A 16,692-nucleotide genomic window follows, 5' to 3' on the forward strand; every position below is an offset into this window, starting at 1 on the left:
CAGAGCAATCAAAACTAGCAGCAGAGTTAAATATTCTGCCTGATTTTACCCAGCCCAGCATTCCCAGGGAGAAGGAAAACCCTGTGCTGCACCTCTCCAGAGCTTCACTGCTCTGCTCAGGAATTCCTTCCACACCTCAGTGGCCTGGAGGCTCCTTCAACACCTCTAAAAGCTGAAAGTGGGTGCAGAAAGGATCCTTAAAATTATTTTTACTCCACTTTAATGTTGCATCTTTCACTGGAGCACGCTGGTCTAGAGGAAGATGCTCCCAGGGCTGGGGCTTGGAATGAGATGAGCTTTGAGTCCCTCCTAACCTTGATCACCCTGGGACCCTTTGATCTGCTCCCTCCACAGCAAAGCATCTGGCTCACAGATGGACTTCTGATTTTCCAATGCAAACCCTGCTGTCTCCTGCATCTCAAGTTAAAGGCAGAACTGAAAATAACAAAGAAAATTGATCACTGCTTAGCGATTGAGGCTCAGAGTGAATTCTTCTGTGCCTCACCCTCCATTGCAATCATGACAGGATCAAAATTGGTACCAGCTACTGAAAAGTATCTTTTTGTATCTTCCCACCACAGATTATTCAGAAGGATCACTAAATGCTGCCCTGGAGTCCTCCACCCCCAGGAGTTACCAGCAAGAGAAACAATTGCTCTGACCCAGGGGTTGATGACAAACGTGCCAAGGGAGCAGAATTCCTTGCTAGAATGTTGCCATTATCACATTTCTCCCATTTTTCACCTGTCATCATCCAAACCAAACCTTTTTCCCCCAGAGTGCAGTGATGGGTTGGCCTTGATGATCTCCAAGGTCTTTTCCAGCCATGTTAATTCTGTGATTTCCTTCCCAGCACCAGAGAGGTCCTGACAGGGTTAGATCTTCTTGGACACCAAAAGCAGCTCTAGAACTCTCCTAAGCTCTCAATCCATTAAAAGCACACAGGAAAATAAACCCAGGTGCTTCCCACAGGTGGTGCTGCCCTTTCAGGCACTGTTTTCCATAGTGGGAGTCACTGGAAAATGGGAAATCTGGGAATGTAGGGAGCTGTGAGCTTTGCTAACACTGAATACAGCAAAGCCTTTCATAAAAATAACAGGACTGATAGGAGTCAAACTTAATGTGGTCAGAGTTTTACCAAAACAGCAATTATCTGTTCCTTTGAAAAATAAACAGAGCACAGAAAATACATGGTTTAATAGCAAAGTATTTGCTGACTTAGTTTGAAGTGGAGCCAAAAACATTAAAAAAAAAATCAACGGAGCCACTACCCAAAGCACCACAAGGAACGATGATACAGGATCTGAGGGCACAAAATATGGATTTCTATACCTGGTTAGGTAAGAAATTTAGGTCATGTATTACACAGGAACAGCAAACAATATATAGGAGCAATGAGTGAGTTAAGTGAGGTCCTGCAGCTCCAAGCCACACAAACAAATTCTCTCATTGATCACACAGGAAAACTTTTCCATGTTCTCAACAATGGCCAGTGATAAATTGAGAGTCCCACAGAGAAATGCTTCTGTCCATACTGGCTTTTGAATTCTCCTTTAAAAAAAGAAGTTTTTAGCCATAAACTGCCCTCCAGGAGCAGGTAACGTGTGAGTGAGGCCAGGAATTGGAGCAGTGACTCCAGGGGTAAGAACCACTCACCTCCTGTGCTGCCAGGTTCATATTACTGAGTATTAACAGCAGCTTATTTGAGGTTAACACCAAGCCTTTAACATGGTGCAATCCTGTTGGCAGCAGCGCTCCAGGAGAGGTTTGATGGCAAGGACAGAGCCCCTGCAAGCTCAGGCTGATCCCACCAAAGGGACGAACTCAGGGTTTTAAATAATCTGAATAAAAATGCATTGCTGACACCCATTGCTCATCAGGCTAAATCCAAGTGGGAGATGAGGGCAACCAATGCAGGGATGTGGAGTTGCAAATGCACTGAGACAAGGCCAGGAGGGGCAGGAGTGAGCCAACACCTTCCTCTGGGTAGTAACAAGGCAGTCCTGTGAAACCACAGCCTCAGGCAGCACTCCTGCATTTACTCATACCCAAACGCCTGACTGCTCTCCCAGGAGAAGAAAATTCCAACCTTCTCCTTTGGAAGATTCAGGCTCTTCCATGAGGATGGTTCAGAAGTGCTCACAAATATCCCCACTCTCCACATAGCCAGTGAAGTGCTCAGCACTTGAATTTACACAAATTCAGCTGCTTTGTTGGACTGGCATGTGGATGCAGCTGGAAGTGTTTGGTTTGTGTTAAAATTCAAGTGGTTCCAACAATCCAGATAAGCTGTAAGAGCCAGGTGCCTCCACGTTTCAGCAGCTACAAAATTCACCTTTTCTCTTGGAGGAGGAGCACAAAGGGTGAAGAGGCAATTCCCAGGGAAATGGGATAATGGATAACTGATCAGATGTTCTGTCCTGGGAGACTCTCTGGAATGAAATGAGCCATGTGCTACTTAAACACCACAGGACAATCACACACCTGCTCCCAGGCTGCTCATGAATTCAGGAGAACAGATGGACCAAAATAAGTCAGGGCTGGATTTTATAGACTCATTCCCACTAAAAGCCCTTTGCTTAAAGAATGGTGAACACTGTTAATAACAGGAACATAAATCTACCACAGAGGTACTGGACTCATCAGATCTGAATTTTACAAACCAATCATTCAAACCACCTCAAAATCCAAACAAATCCCTATTTCTAAGCAGACCTTGGAACAGACACTGCTGCTCTACACCCCAGCACTGATGCACAAACTTGATCCTGTTTCTTCACCTGATGCCACCAAAAGCCAACCAGCCCTGTCTGTCCTGCAACAACTGACAGATCACAAATCCACTGAATTCCAGCTCTCCCTCCTTCCCCTCCTCAATATTCACTAAATTAATGGCTTGAGTGTGATAAAACTCCACAGAATGATGGAAGCAGAGTCACTAAGGTTGGAAAGGACCTCTGAGATACCAAGTCCAACCATGATCACCACCAAACCATATCCCCAGTGCCACATTCACACATTTTCTGAGCACTTCCTTGGATGGTGATTCCACCACTTCCCTGGCAGCCCATTCCAGTGCCTGAACACCCTTACAATGATGCAATTTTTCCCAGTATCCATCCTAAACCTGCCCAGGAGCAGCTTGAGGCTGTTCCCTCTCCTCCTGTCCCCTCCTGGCAGGAGCTGTGCAGAGCCAGGAGGGCCCCCCTGAGCCTGCTCTTCTCCAGGCTGAGCCCCCTCAGCTCCCTCAGGATTCTCCATTCCCTTCCCAGCTCCCTCAGGATTCTCCATTCCCTTCCCAGCTCCCTCAGCCTCTCCTGGGGCTCCAGACCCTTCCCAGCTCCACTCCCTTCCCTGGACACCCTCCAGCCTCTCAATGTCCTTCTTTCTTCCTCTTATGGTGATAAAAGAAGGCAGCATTGGAGAAGAATTCATAATACACATGGAAAGTTCACTTTCACTATTTATCATCAGGACTTGGCAGGTCTGTAATTAAAATTAAGACCTTGCTCTTAAGTAACTGATCTGATTATTTCTGGATCACTTCAGCTATTCACAAAACCCCTGAAACTCTCTAGTCTGAACACCTGTTAAAAGGTTTATCCCTCCCAATGCTGATTACTGGATAATTATCCCAATGGAATCAGTGGAAAAATTCGGGTTCAGCATGATGCAAGAGCAAGGAATTTAGAAATCTGCTCATTCACAGCAACACAGATCCGAGCCATACCAACATCCTTTTGCTTGAGTTAATATCCATCTCAAACCTCAGGAAGAAACAGCTTCAATTCAACTGCCTCCAAAACTGAAGTCAAATTCAAGTGGAAGTATGACAATGGTTCTTGTTTCCACAGACAAATTATATCCAGCATTTCTATGATAAAATTCTGTGGGCTCTGAGAAATCTTATCTATGTTCTTGGGACAATGTTTGCTTTTCTTAGGGATAAAAAGCACTGCAGAGCAAATAAATGGAGAGTGGAGTATTTGAATATGAAAGATGCCAGGAGAAGCCAAGCTCTGCCTGCCAGGGCTGTGCCCACTGGCACTGAAGGTGACAGCACCTCCTTTTTAGCAACTCAAACATTTCCAAACCCACCAAACCAAATGGTTAAACACTTCCAAACAAGGCTGCTGTTCAGCACCTTTGAAGTCAGCCCTGGAATGCCTGTGAGGTGTGGTTAAACTTCTGCTGGCTCTGCTTCTCCTCTCAGGATCTGCTGCAGGATCTCCTCCAGCTCCTGCAGATTCCATTAAAACACTTTGGATCTGGCACAGTCCAAAACATCCAACATCTTTATCTTTGTCCCACAAGAAGGAGCCTCACTTCAGTGTTTCTGCACTGACAACTAACAGTTCTGAGGTAAGTGGTAGAAAAAAGAGCAAATTTTAAAAAGTGAAGTGGAATGCACTCTTAAAACAAAAACTTCATTCAGCCTGTGCAAAAATAAATGGGAAAACAGTTCATGGAAAAAACATCATCATCATTAGCTCAACACACTTTTTTTGGCTGCTCTGTTCCTGATGTTTGGGTGCACAGTGCATGTCCCAAGCAAACTCCTTTAGGTTCCTAAACTCAAGTTCATCATGTAACATACAATTAGACAAAGTGAATTTGGTGCTAATTAATATTGTTACTGGCCAAGGATTCTTTTATATGTAAAGCTCTGAAAATATTGCAGGTTTGAGACTGAACCATTTTAATCACATTTCAAATGAAACCATGAGTAAGAAAAGAGCCAGAAGGGGAAGCCTCACATTTCTAAGGTGGAATATCAAGAGGTGTGTGCAATCCATGTTGCCTGGAGTACCCAAAATTCTCAAAGGACACGCAAAAGACATGCAGGGCTTGGCAATGTCACCAGCTGGAAGCTACAAGACCTGTCCCTACAGCTCCTGAGGTTGGATTGATGTGGTTTGCAAAGTGAGATCATTCTGAGATAGCAGCTCCTGATACCAGGGAGTAAACACTCCAATCCCAGCCAGCAACTGCTCTCAACATGGATCTGCTAAATCCATGAAATACCCCCAAAGAGGCTAAAAATTAAGTTTGGCATTATTTATTCCATCCCTACAAAGCTCAAAAAGCAGCCCTAAAGGCAGCTGCCATAGATCACTTAATAGCTGCACTGCTGTCTCTGGGAGGGCTCGACAACTCAGTTCCAACCCAGCAAGAGATGTTTTTTTATAACTCATCCCTCCATTGGTGAAATAAAAATATCAGAATATTTCTCAATGGAGTTCTGTCCATTCATGCTCCTGGGCAAACAGTGCAGACAGGTGAAAGTGTTTGAAATGGATCCCTCAGAGCAACCCCACAGCTCCCAAAGCACAGCCTGGAGTTCTTTGGAGGTTTTAGAGGAGCCTATGGAATTAGCATGAGTGAAAAATAGTCCCTTATGCTATAAACTTGAAATAGCCATTGGGGCAGTGTTTGGAAGCTGACTGGGCAGGAACCCTCCTTCCCATTCACAAGATACCAGCCTGAAACAAGCACATAAATCTGGGGTCACTGCCCCTTATTTCTCTTCAGCTGCAAACAAACTGCACTCAGGGTGGCTGTTCCTGAGCCTGTCTGTTGATGATGACACACAACCACATCAGAGTCATCATCACAGAATCAGGGAATGGTTTGGCTGGGAAGGGACCTCAAACCTCATCTCACTCCAGGCCCTGCCATGGCTGCTCCAAGCCCTGAGGCCACAACCAGATCAGAATCATCACCACAGAATCAGGGAATGGTTTGGGTGGAAAAGGACCTTAAGGCTCATCTCGTTTCAGCCCCTGCCATGGTTGCTCCCAGCCCTGTCCAGCCCGGCCTGGGGCACTGCCAGGGATCCAGGGGCAGCCACAGCTGCTCTGGGCACCTGTGCCAGGGCCTGCCCACCCTCATGGGGAAGAATTCCTTCCTAATATCTGATCTAAACCTGCAGCTCATCACCCTGGCTGCACTGAAGAGCTCTTGTCACAGCAGAGCAGGTGCTGAGCACCCAAAGCATTCTCTTATTTCCCTGGTTTTAGAGCACAATTTTAATGAGGAGATGAAAGAACTCCAGGAAACAGAGTGACAGATTCATGAATAACTTCCCCAGCTCTGCAGTTCTGTCCTTAGAGTTACTGGCAGTGGAGTTGTTGAGAAGGAAAGTCCATGCAGAGATTCATATTAAGATGCCCAGCATCCATGTAGATCACAGAATTCAAGCTCAGATTTGTGTTCCCATCTGCCATCCACTCCAGCAGAGAATCACAGAACCACTGAGCTTGGAAAAGACCTCCAAGGTGATCAAATCCAACCTGTGCCCCATTGTAGATTTCCGGCGTTCTTCTTTATTTCTTTGCTGCTGATTTATGTCCGGCTGATTTATTACCGGAGATAGCTCCGGGAGGCCGCTTGTTGGGTTTCTCGGCTGTTTAGGCTTGTAAGGTTTTCTGCTGCTGTTTTAGGTGTTCTGGAATTCTCAGGGAATTCCCAGGGATGGCCTTGGAGAGCCGACGCTTCAAAGGACGAGGAGAGACTTCTGATCTTGTCTCGGTCTCGGTGTTTATTAATTGTTTATCTAAAAGATTTTCTTTCAGCCCGACAGAGGTCTGCACAGCAGCCAGCCATGAGCACACTCCCCAAGCCCCCGGGCGGTCACTTGTCTTTATACCCGAAGTTACGTGTACAATATTTATCATTTTTCCCCAATGCCTTCTACCCTTATTAACCGGTGCACTTTTAGTAATGACCAATCCCAAAGTGCCACCACCACCACAGAAGATGGAGGCCAAGAAGAAGAAGAAGAAGGACAGGACACGCCCCAATTCCCCCATCTTACTTCTTTAGACCCCCCTGTACCAAAATCCCAAACCCTGTGTTTTACACTTTAACTAACTTATCCCTTCACCATTCACCCAGTGAATTCCTCCCAGTCCTCATACAGGTCTCATCTCCTGTGTAGGATCAAAATCGTGCCACCAGACACTTCTGGCAACATTCCAGGATTCCCGAGCCCCCCAAGGGTGGTCTTGGCCTCTCTGCACCTCAGTCCTGAGGTGCTGAGATCCCACACCCCATCCCCACCTTGTCCCCAGCCCAGAGCACCAAGCGCCAGCTCAGGAATTGCTGGGACACCTCCAGGGATGGGCACTGCAGCCCTCCCTGGGCACTTCCCATCCCTGACCCCCCTTTCCATGGGAAATTCCTGCTGCTGTCCGAGCTGAGCCTGCCCTGGCCCAGCCTGAGCTGTTCCCTCTGCTCCTGTCCCTGTCCCTGTTGCTGTCCCCTCCTGGCAGGAGCTGTGCAGAGCCAGGAGGGATTGCTGGGATGTCCTGGGCAGCACCAGGAGCTGCACTCAGGATATTCCTTAATTCCATCCTCACAGAGTCCAAGGCAATGTAGAGAGGGCAGCATTTTCCTTCCTGTTCATAAAATGTTCATTTTATACCATCAGGTAGAAACCATCAACCTAATAATTACTGACCTACTTAAAGCCAGCCACAGCCACCTTTTCCTGCAAAGATAAGGTTCAGATTAAGACAAGAAAAAGCACAAAAAACCACATGGGCAGCTGTTTTAAGCCATCTCACAGTCAGCAACTGCAGGCAGTAAAAGGAAACAGCAAAAAGCAGTTTGTATCACTGACCACCTTCAGCTGTGTTCACCTACCCCAGAGCTACTTGAGGAATCATGAAATAGTTACAGTAAATTTGTATCAACTGTTAAACACAATTTGATTTTGAGATATTTCACTAAGAAAGAGGAGTGGAAGAAGGAATGCAAGGTCCAATCCTCTGGAAAAAGTTATTGCAAATATCAGGTTGGGGCATATTTTAATAGGCAGAAGCAGCACATTGTCATTGGTTTCTGCAAGGAGAACAAAGAGCACTGCTCAGATTCCTGTTGCATCTCCCTGACTAAACAAGTTAACCATGAATCAGAAATTGTAGCAGCAGGGCAGGTACAGTTACACAAGAGTTACACCCAATTCCCCTCTCCCCAGGGGGAAGCTGAGGATAACTCAGGTCACAAACACTCCCTGTTTGCAACCCCCCTCACATCCACACCACCCCAGCTCCCTGAAGTTTTTCAGGACCTCAAATAATGAAGTGTGGCTCTCCAGCTCCTCAAGGATGAGCTCAGAGAGGAGCAGAATTCCCCATTTAACACCCAGCTTTCAGCACCAGCTCAGCATGGCTAACCCTGGAGTAAAGCAACAGGAGCCAGGAGAAAGTGCTGGCACCAGGGAGGGAATTCTCCAATTCCAAGCAGGAGGAGCAGCCCAGGGCACTCAGTTTCTCTCCACAGCCACACTGTTTTTATCCAGGTGATGTTACAGCACAAGGATTGTCACAACATCACTTGGTAACACCTCAAGGACTCGGTGTTGGAATTTATTTGTGTATAGTTAAACAGAACAGGGCTGAATGGAGAGAGAGATTGTTTTTTCCACTTGCTTCATCCAACTCCTGGTTTAAGCCAACTGCTCACTCTAAAAGTAACAGAATTACCCAGTTAAGAACAACAACAAAAAAAATAATCCTTAGGAAATGTGCATCACTTCAAACAAAATGCACATTCAGAGACTGTGAAGGCAAAGTCACCTTTGTGTTCCCTCTCACAACTCTGTACTTAGCAACCAAGATTCTTCAACACAGAATCTATAAAAATGTGCTTTTCAAAGAGACAACCCTTCAGTGAGCTCAGAAGAAAAGAAAAAAAATCTAAAGATCCTGGCTGCCTCATTCCTGGCAGGAAAAATGGCAGGATGGATTCTCCGTCCATCTTAGACTGACAGAAACAGCGCTGGAGTTCCTCAGCTCCATAAATCCTGCAGCTCAGAAAGAAGACTCTCAAAAACCTTCCTGCCTGCCTGATTTTATCTCTATTTTTTGCTTGTCTTATCTTGGATATGATTTACAGTGTTTCCTTTCCAACTTTCCAAGCCAGGGTCGCTGCATCATTTGGATAAGGGGAGCTGCAAGTAGTGAAGTACCTGAAAAGAAGATTTTTTTTTTTTTCTGTTTGAATTATATCCTTCTACATCCTGGGTGAAATATTCTTTCCAGCTATATTTTATCCACATGGAGTCTCAGCTGAATGAAGAGGCTCTCCCATGCCTTGTTCCTTCCCCCTTACTACAGGAGATTAGGAACAAGATAGAAAAGGAAGGATAAGAAAAATATGAAGCTGAAAACATCTCAATTTTACAAAGCAGAGGTGTTTAAAGAAACATGAAATGGGAAGGGAATTTGTATTCAGGGCAAGACTCTGCACAGATTTCTGTCTCAGTCTGGAATTCAACACTCAACTCAGTGAAATCTCTACTGAGCCCTGAGAACCAGCTTTATTTAGGGCATTACTCCAATCCAGGGGTTTTCACAGCTTTTGGGTATTCCTCACCTTTCCCAAGAGCAGGATAACAAATCATGCACTCACCCTCAAAGGCTGCAGCCTGTTCACTTCTCACAGGCACCCTCTAAGCTGGGGCTCAGGTTGAACTTTCAAGCGGGTTAAAATCAGGCACAGACACTCTGACTCCCTAATTTGTGGCGGGCTGAGAGCAATTAAGCAGACACATATCTAATGACTTCCAGCACATCCTAAAACGTCCCTGTCTGGCCTAACTGAATGAAAGAACAGCAAGTTAATGACGGTGAACCCCGACACCAGGATCAATACCCGAGGGACGCAGAGTGACACAAAACGACAACATTTCTTTGAGCTCAACACCAGCAACTCCAAACGTTTGCCATCACATTCTTCTAAATAAAACCCAGTCTCACCAAGCTGCTTTGGACACTGGACAGCTACTGCTCCTTTCCAACTTCTTCAGGGGGAACTTTCAAACAGATGCTTTTATCTGGAGATGCTTTTATTCCCCTTCCTAAATCACGGTTTTCCACGCAGCTGGCAGGACTGTTCCCCCAGCAGATGCTCTGAGAAGCAATCAGGGAGGGTTTATATTGCTGCTGGTGATCTGCTCGTCAACCCCTTCTCATTTAAATGCCACAAGCTCGTAAAAACTCCATCCATCCTCTCCCTGTGCCCTCAGCTGAGCATCCCCATCACCAACCAATGCTTCTGTAGCTGCCATTTAGCCCTGTGCTAAAGCACGGTTTAAAATGAGAGCCGGAGGCACAGTCCGGTGCCATTCCAGCGCGCAGAAAGCAGGATACCCACCTTATGGCAGCCAGGATAGGTTGCCATGGTGTTGAGGGTAGAGGTGCTGGGATTCTTGCTGGTGCTGGCCATGAGGCTCTGGATCTGGGTGAGCTCCTGCCTCAGCACCTGCTTCTGGTGGAAGCTGAACGCCGGGTGGTTGGATGCCATGGTGAAGAGCAACAGGAACTCATCCCCCGTGCGGCCCTCGTTGAGCTGCAGCCCGTAGTTGTTGATGACCGAGTCGATGTGGGTGAGGGTGCGGAACAGGACCCCGGCGGCCTCGCGGTGGGCAGAGCCCAGCAGGGCGAGGGACACCAGCAGTTTGCTGCGCACCACCTCGTCCGTCAGGTTGGTGAGGCTGCCCAGGTCGGCGGGGTTGTTGGCCTTGATCTCGGAGTCGCGCAGGGAGTGATAATCCTTGCGGGCCAGGTCCTCCAGGCAGGCGCCCAGGAAGCGCAGCTCCAGCGGGATGCACAGGTCCAGGAGGCCGCACAGGAACTCCACGCGCTGCGGGGAGGGCAGCTCGGAGAACCAGCGGTACACGCCGTCCCGCTGCAGCCGCGGGCACCGCTTCTCCACCATGGTGCCCCGCGCCGAGCACGCCCCGGCCGGGGCTCGCACAGCCGGCCTGGGGCAGCCCCGGGCGGGCAGGGCCGGGCCGGGCCCCGCTGAGGGCGGCGCAGGCCCGAGCGCTGAGGCGCGGCCTGGCCGCGGGGTCCCCGCCCGCCGGCGGCCCCGAGGAGGCCGCTGCGCTCCCGTTCCTCCCTCACGGGGCGGCTCCTCCGTCCCTCCGGCGGGCGCCCGGTGCCTCCATCCCCCGGCCCCGCCGGGGCCGCCCCGCCGCCGCGACCGCGGGAAATAATCCCTCCCGGGCGGAGGGGCACGGAGCGGCGCGCACACCCCGCCGGCCGCTGCGCGCAGGCGGAGGGATCCCGCGGTGAGGAGGCTCGGCCGCGAGCGGAGCGGGAGGAACAGGGAGCGACGGGCGCCTTCGCTCCCGGCCTGACCCCGCGGCGGGACACGCCCCCTACGCCGCTGATTGGCCGAGCCGCCAGCTCGCCCGTGCCGATTGGCTGCGGTCGCTTCTCCCCGCCCCCTTCCGCTCTCTCTGGAGCGGGGTCTCGGGGGCTTGTCAATCCTCCCTGTTTAGCCCCGCCCCTGGCGCTGATTGGTCGAAGAGTCCTTAAATAGGAGAGGGGGGAGAGAAGCCACCCTTTGTGTGTGGCCGCCCTCGGGTGAGGAGGGGCCGCGGCTGCGGCCGGCGCTGCCCGGGGGGCTCTGAGGGGCGCTGACCCCGCTCCGGGCACAGCTGTGCCTCACCCTGCTCCCGCTGACCCCACACAGCTAAAGGGTTTGGGCCTGGCGCTCCTGTCCTCCCCACAGGCTTGAGAGGAGGCTCGGGGTGCAGCCTGGCAGCCCAAATCGTGTGTTTGCACCTTCCTTCCTTCATTCTGTCCTTCATGGCCGGCGCATTTTGAGTCTGTCCCCCGGGCCCGAGTGCTGCCCGTGCTGTTTGCTGCTCCCAACGTGGGCAGATTTCCCTGCCTTTTCTGTCCAAGCGCCTCATTCCAGCCACGAGGAGCCCGTGGAGTAGGAGCGGGAATGGCTGCGATGCTCTCCCTCCTCAGGGTTGTTTTTAGGCTGACAAAGAGCCCCGGGGATGCAGCCCGAGCTGCTGCCGCTGCCTGGTGATGCCAAAACTCTGACAAAGCTTTGGCTGCCTGGTGATGCCAAAACCCCGATGAAGCTTTGGCTGCCTGGTGATGCCAAAACCGCGATAAAGCTTTGGCAGCGGCGCTTGCCTGAGCCGCCACCAGCCCAACCCGCTGCCAGTTTGGCACCTGACTCCAGATTGTCTTTAAATACAGTGTGGAAACAAAAGAGACACCAAAGACCTCTCAAAATGATCATTTTTTTGGCCCCCACAGTCCCATTCTCCATTCTAAACCATGATTCTGATTGACAGTGCTGTAGCAATGCACATTTTCTAGCAGGATTGTGGCTGCAGGTTTGCACGGACGGCATTGGGTGGACACAATTTTTGTTTTTCATGGTGTTTTTCCATGAGACTCAGCGGTTTGGCTGTGGTAGCCCAGTAGCCAGACTGTGCATCAGCTGGATAAATGACATGGGTGAAGATCTTTAGCTGGGACAAGCCAGGAATAACATTTTTAAATGCAGCCCCAGGCAGGCAGTGAATGAATCCAGGCTTGGTATTTATGTGATGGTAATCTTGGAAGGTGGACCGTGGGTTTTGTTTTCACAAGTGCAATGTCGCTGTGCCGCAGATAAACAAAAGACCCAACATTGATGCTTTTAAAGGCAAAACTGCATTTTGTCTGGAGCTGATCTTTATGGGATGCCCAAATGTGGGCTCTCACATGAGTTGTGTGACCACTTGTGCTGGTATCACAGAAGAGAAAAAGTCTGGTTCCTCTGGGTGGTGCTTTATTGGAAATCTCATTATGCACCTTGCTAAGACGAACTGCTGCACCACAAACATTCCAGACGCTGGTAGTTTATCCTTTTTTATTTCCCTGTGGAATATCACAGGCCATGGACCGCATTTATTGGAGCCCCAGTGAAATGCAGGAGTCAGCAGGCAGGGAGCACTGGCTGGGGCTGCATAATGCCATTTATTGTAAAGAGACACAGCCCTGCTTCTGTTGCAGCTCCTGCTGTGAGAGGGTCCTTGACAGCCCCAGAGCCTCTCTGTGTGTCCTTTCCTTGCAGAGATCCCTCATGGAGTGCAAACCATATGTGCTTCCTTTTCCTGCCGTGCCTGGCATTGTCCGTGGGAGGAAGGGATGTGTGGAAAACAGAGGAAGTGCTCTCACTCCCTTAGGAAGGGTCTGCCTTGAGTTCTACCCCGGGCCAGGCTGTTGGCATGGGCGTGATGAGTTCTTTGGTGGCCTTTCTGCTTATATTGATGTTTTTATCCATCCTTAAAGTATGTTCTTTACCCACTAATCCATCCTGAAAGCACCAAGCTGTGCTCAAAGTCAGGTTTCTGTAGCAAGGTGAAGCAGGTTGAAATTTTCTGCTTGGAACCACATCTAAGACTGAGTCTAAATAAATGTTTGAATGAGAATTTTGTTGCAAAAGAGTGATTGTGTTGTTTACAGACAGAAATTTTTTGTCTTTGATGCCAAATAGCAAAACAAAGCCTAACCTGAATGGTAATAGATGAACTGGGAGCCTTTCTCTGATAAGAATGGCTTTGGGTGAAGCCTGAGGAAACCAAAAGGGGCGTGACATAATTCTGTCACCAAGAATTCCTGGCTGTGCAGGGGCAGAGCCAGGAACTGCTTTCAGGGAGATAAATCAACTGAGAAGGAGCTCGAGTTCCACCTGTCCAGGCAGTGGTTGGGAGTGAAGGTCATTCTGGGGTGCCTGTGCTGCCCTGTCCCTCCTGCGAGCACAGAACTCCTCATTTATCCCACATCATCCCATTTCCTGCCTGTTCTCCCCGAAAATTCTCTTTGTGCATGCTTGGCACAGCTGGGGAAGATTCCTTGCTGGAGTAATCAGTAAGCAATAACTCATTTTTCTCTTTTTGTGTTTTCAGAGCATGCAGAGGCTGCTGTTGGATGTTGCAGTCAGCAGAGGACTGAGAGAGGGTCCAGCCCTTCAACACCTCAATTTTCCCTGCTGTTTTAAGATCTGAATTCTCCTGTCTGGATTTCCTCAATCCTGTTAAAACAAGGAGCTTGGCTTAAGTACCTCTTTCCCTCCAAGCAGCACCTCAGAGCCATTGTAGCCAAACTCTTTATCACAGGATTGATTTATCATATCCTAATTATCACAGATAATTCCTTCCTGTGAGTTTCACTCCATGCAACACAGAATGGCCAAAAGCCTATAAAAATTAACTGAAATAATTCAGTGTGAGGCAGGTGGCTGAGTCCTGTGTGAAAGGAGAATTATTCACTTCTGTGTCCATCCACAGAGACAATGGGAATGACAATCTCTACCATGGAAAAGGAGGAGATTTATTTGGGAGGCTGCTGGATAAAAGACCAGTTGAGTTACCCAGATCCATCAAATGCCCAGTGCTCCCAGCCCACAGAACTCCACAGGGACCTTCTCAGAGCTTTCCCCCATCACATTTCAGAGACTTTTGGAGGCTGTTCAACACTTGCAAAATCCTCTGCCCATTTAATGACAGGTTTGACATTTTAAACCTCCTAAATGTGGCTTAAATCTCAACACTTCTGCCAGAAATCCAGCCTGGAAATCCCAAACCTTCTCCCCAAATTACCCTTAAAGCCAGAGATGGACCCACTGCTGTGTGGGGTGTGAGTCAGCTGGGATGGGCAGCCTTTCCTCCGGTGCCAAAACAGCTTTCCCTCTTTTTGGGACTGAATTGCCTTCCCAGGGAGATCCAATCTGAAAGCCCACTCTGTACATGGATGAACATAAAACCTGACAAAGGGTGTTCAAAGTGGGATCTCTGTGCTTTTCACCCCACAGCTGCCGCCACCTTTGGAGACGCTCCTTGTCCTGTCACACCAAATTTCGCGATGCTGATCATCGGGAAATGCTGATCCCCATTCTCCTCATCCCATCCTGGCTGTTTTGTTCCAAACCTCGCTCCTCACGGCGGTTCTGCCCTGGCAGCTCTCCCAACCCTCCCCGAAATCCTGCGGCTCCTCCCTGTAATCCAGGCGGGCTGCGGTGGGAGGCAGGAGCGGGAGCCTTGCGTGTCTGCGCTCCGAGCCACGGAAAAGAAAGATAAATATTGCCCTTGATGTTCTCTCAACTACTCCTGAGCCCACGGGTTATTTCCTGTCGGCTTCCACGCAGATGCTGGAATTGGAGCTCTCGGGCTTGAAAAAACAAACAAACCCCGGCTTTGAAGCGCAGAGAAAAATATCACGTGGGATTTGGGAAGAGAGGGGGGAAAAAAACCAAAAAAAAACCTCAAACCAAAAAGCGGCCAGCTGTCGGGTCTGCAGCATCGCTTGGAGTCTGATTTTCAAAGGATTAAGGCGGGTTTGCTTTGGTTTGGGCGGGGTGGGGAAGGTGTCCTTGCTGTGACAGGGGATGGATGGATGGATTGAAGGCTGCCAGGGCTGAGCTGTGCCTGCGAGTGTCACTGCCCTCTGCCGATGGCTCCGCCACGCTCACAGCTGCCTGCAAATTCGGATTTTCCAGGGATTTTTCCCAGCTGGAGGCATAAAAGAGAGGCTCACCTCTCCCTCAGCGAAGATCCCTTCTCCATCACTCTCTGCTTTATCTGCCACCTTTCAAAATTCAAAGCGTGAGCATCCCTTGCCCTGTGTGTCCCCTGTGTGTCCCTTCCAGCAGTGCTGGCATGTCCCTCCCGGGCCCCAGAAGCCAGGATGCCCTTCTGGCTTTGTGTGGTTCCCTGGGGGACTTCCTTCAGAGCCAAAGTCGCTGTGGGATTTCCTTCAGAGTGAAAATCCACAGGGCCTGGCTGCCCATTCCTCTGCCCAGCTCCCTTCCCCTGCTCCTCATCTCTCTGGGGAGCTGCTGCCACAGAAGCACTCCTGAGTTTCCCTGGGTTTCCCTGGGTTCCCTGTCCCTCAGCCCTGCCCCAGCACAGGCAGCAATTTCCTTTGCACTCCTGCTTGGAATATTCCCTTTCTTAAATCTTACCCCACCAAAGTCACATTTTGGGTGACTTTACCGAATTAGGGATGTGCACAGCCCAGAGTTGTCCTCTGTGATGCACAGGCTGATTCCAGCCCTCGTCCATTACACAATGTTAATTTAGTCCTTGCTAAGGCCAAAACACTTCAGAGCTGGAAAGGAAAATCTGGAAGTATTTACTTGATTATTCCAGTGACATTCCTTGGGGTGTTTTCACATCCTATCCCTTCTCTCCCTGCCTTGGGTCAGTATTCCAACAACCAGCTAGATCCTTTTAAAGGGCTGGAGGAGAAAGGATGGGGAAGAAAAGGAAAGTGCCCAAGTGTGTGCTGAATGTGGGTGTGAAGTTCAGTGTTTCTTTGCAACATTTGAAATTCTTGGTTATAGAAAATCAGCTTGGATAGAAATGAAACAATGGTTTGGGTTGGGAAGGACCTTAAAATCCATTCCCAGGGCAGGGACACCTTCCACTATCCCAGGGTGCTCCAACCTGGCCTTGGGCATTTCTAGGGATCCAGGGGCAGCCACAGCTTCTCTAGGCACCTGTGCCAGGACCTCAGCACCCTCCCAGGTAACAATTCCTTCCCAATATCCATCATCCCTGCCCTCTGGCAGTGGGAAGCCATTCCCCATCCCATATCCCTGTCCAAAGTCCCTCCTGGAGCCCCTTTAGTCCCTGGAAGGGGCTCTGAGCTCTCCCTGGATCCTTCTCCTCTCCAGACTGAGCAGCCCCAGGTCTCCCATCTCACCTTTGGAGAGCTGATATCACCTGTGCCACCTGCAGGTCCCACACTTGGACCCTTCTGTGCAAATCCCCAATATTTACATGTTGGGATGCACGCTGGAATCACACACTGGGGATGATTTCCTGAAGAAACCCACAAATAGCTCCTGAATGACAACCAAAATGAGAAAATTGGGATTGGTTCACAG

At 49.5% G+C, this 16,692-nt stretch overlaps 1 protein-coding gene across 1 annotated transcript in view; it reads right to left on the bottom strand.

Moving 5' to 3' along the window:
• ZCCHC14 (zinc finger CCHC-type containing 14) overlaps positions 1-10,725 on the bottom strand; it is a 51,492-nt gene extending 40,767 nt beyond the window's left edge. Inside the window, exon 1 of the mRNA XM_058813455.1 lies at positions 10,162-10,725. Coding sequence (XP_058669438.1) covers positions 10,162-10,725 — 564 coding nt within the window. The remainder of the gene's footprint in view (positions 1-10,161) is intronic.
• Between the last annotated feature and the right edge of the window lie 5,967 nt (positions 10,726-16,692).

The sequence above is a fragment of the Ammospiza caudacuta genome, chromosome 13 (assembly GCF_027887145.1).
Source record: "Ammospiza caudacuta isolate bAmmCau1 chromosome 13, bAmmCau1.pri, whole genome shotgun sequence".
NCBI lineage: Eukaryota > Metazoa > Chordata > Aves > Passeriformes > Passerellidae > Ammospiza > Ammospiza caudacuta.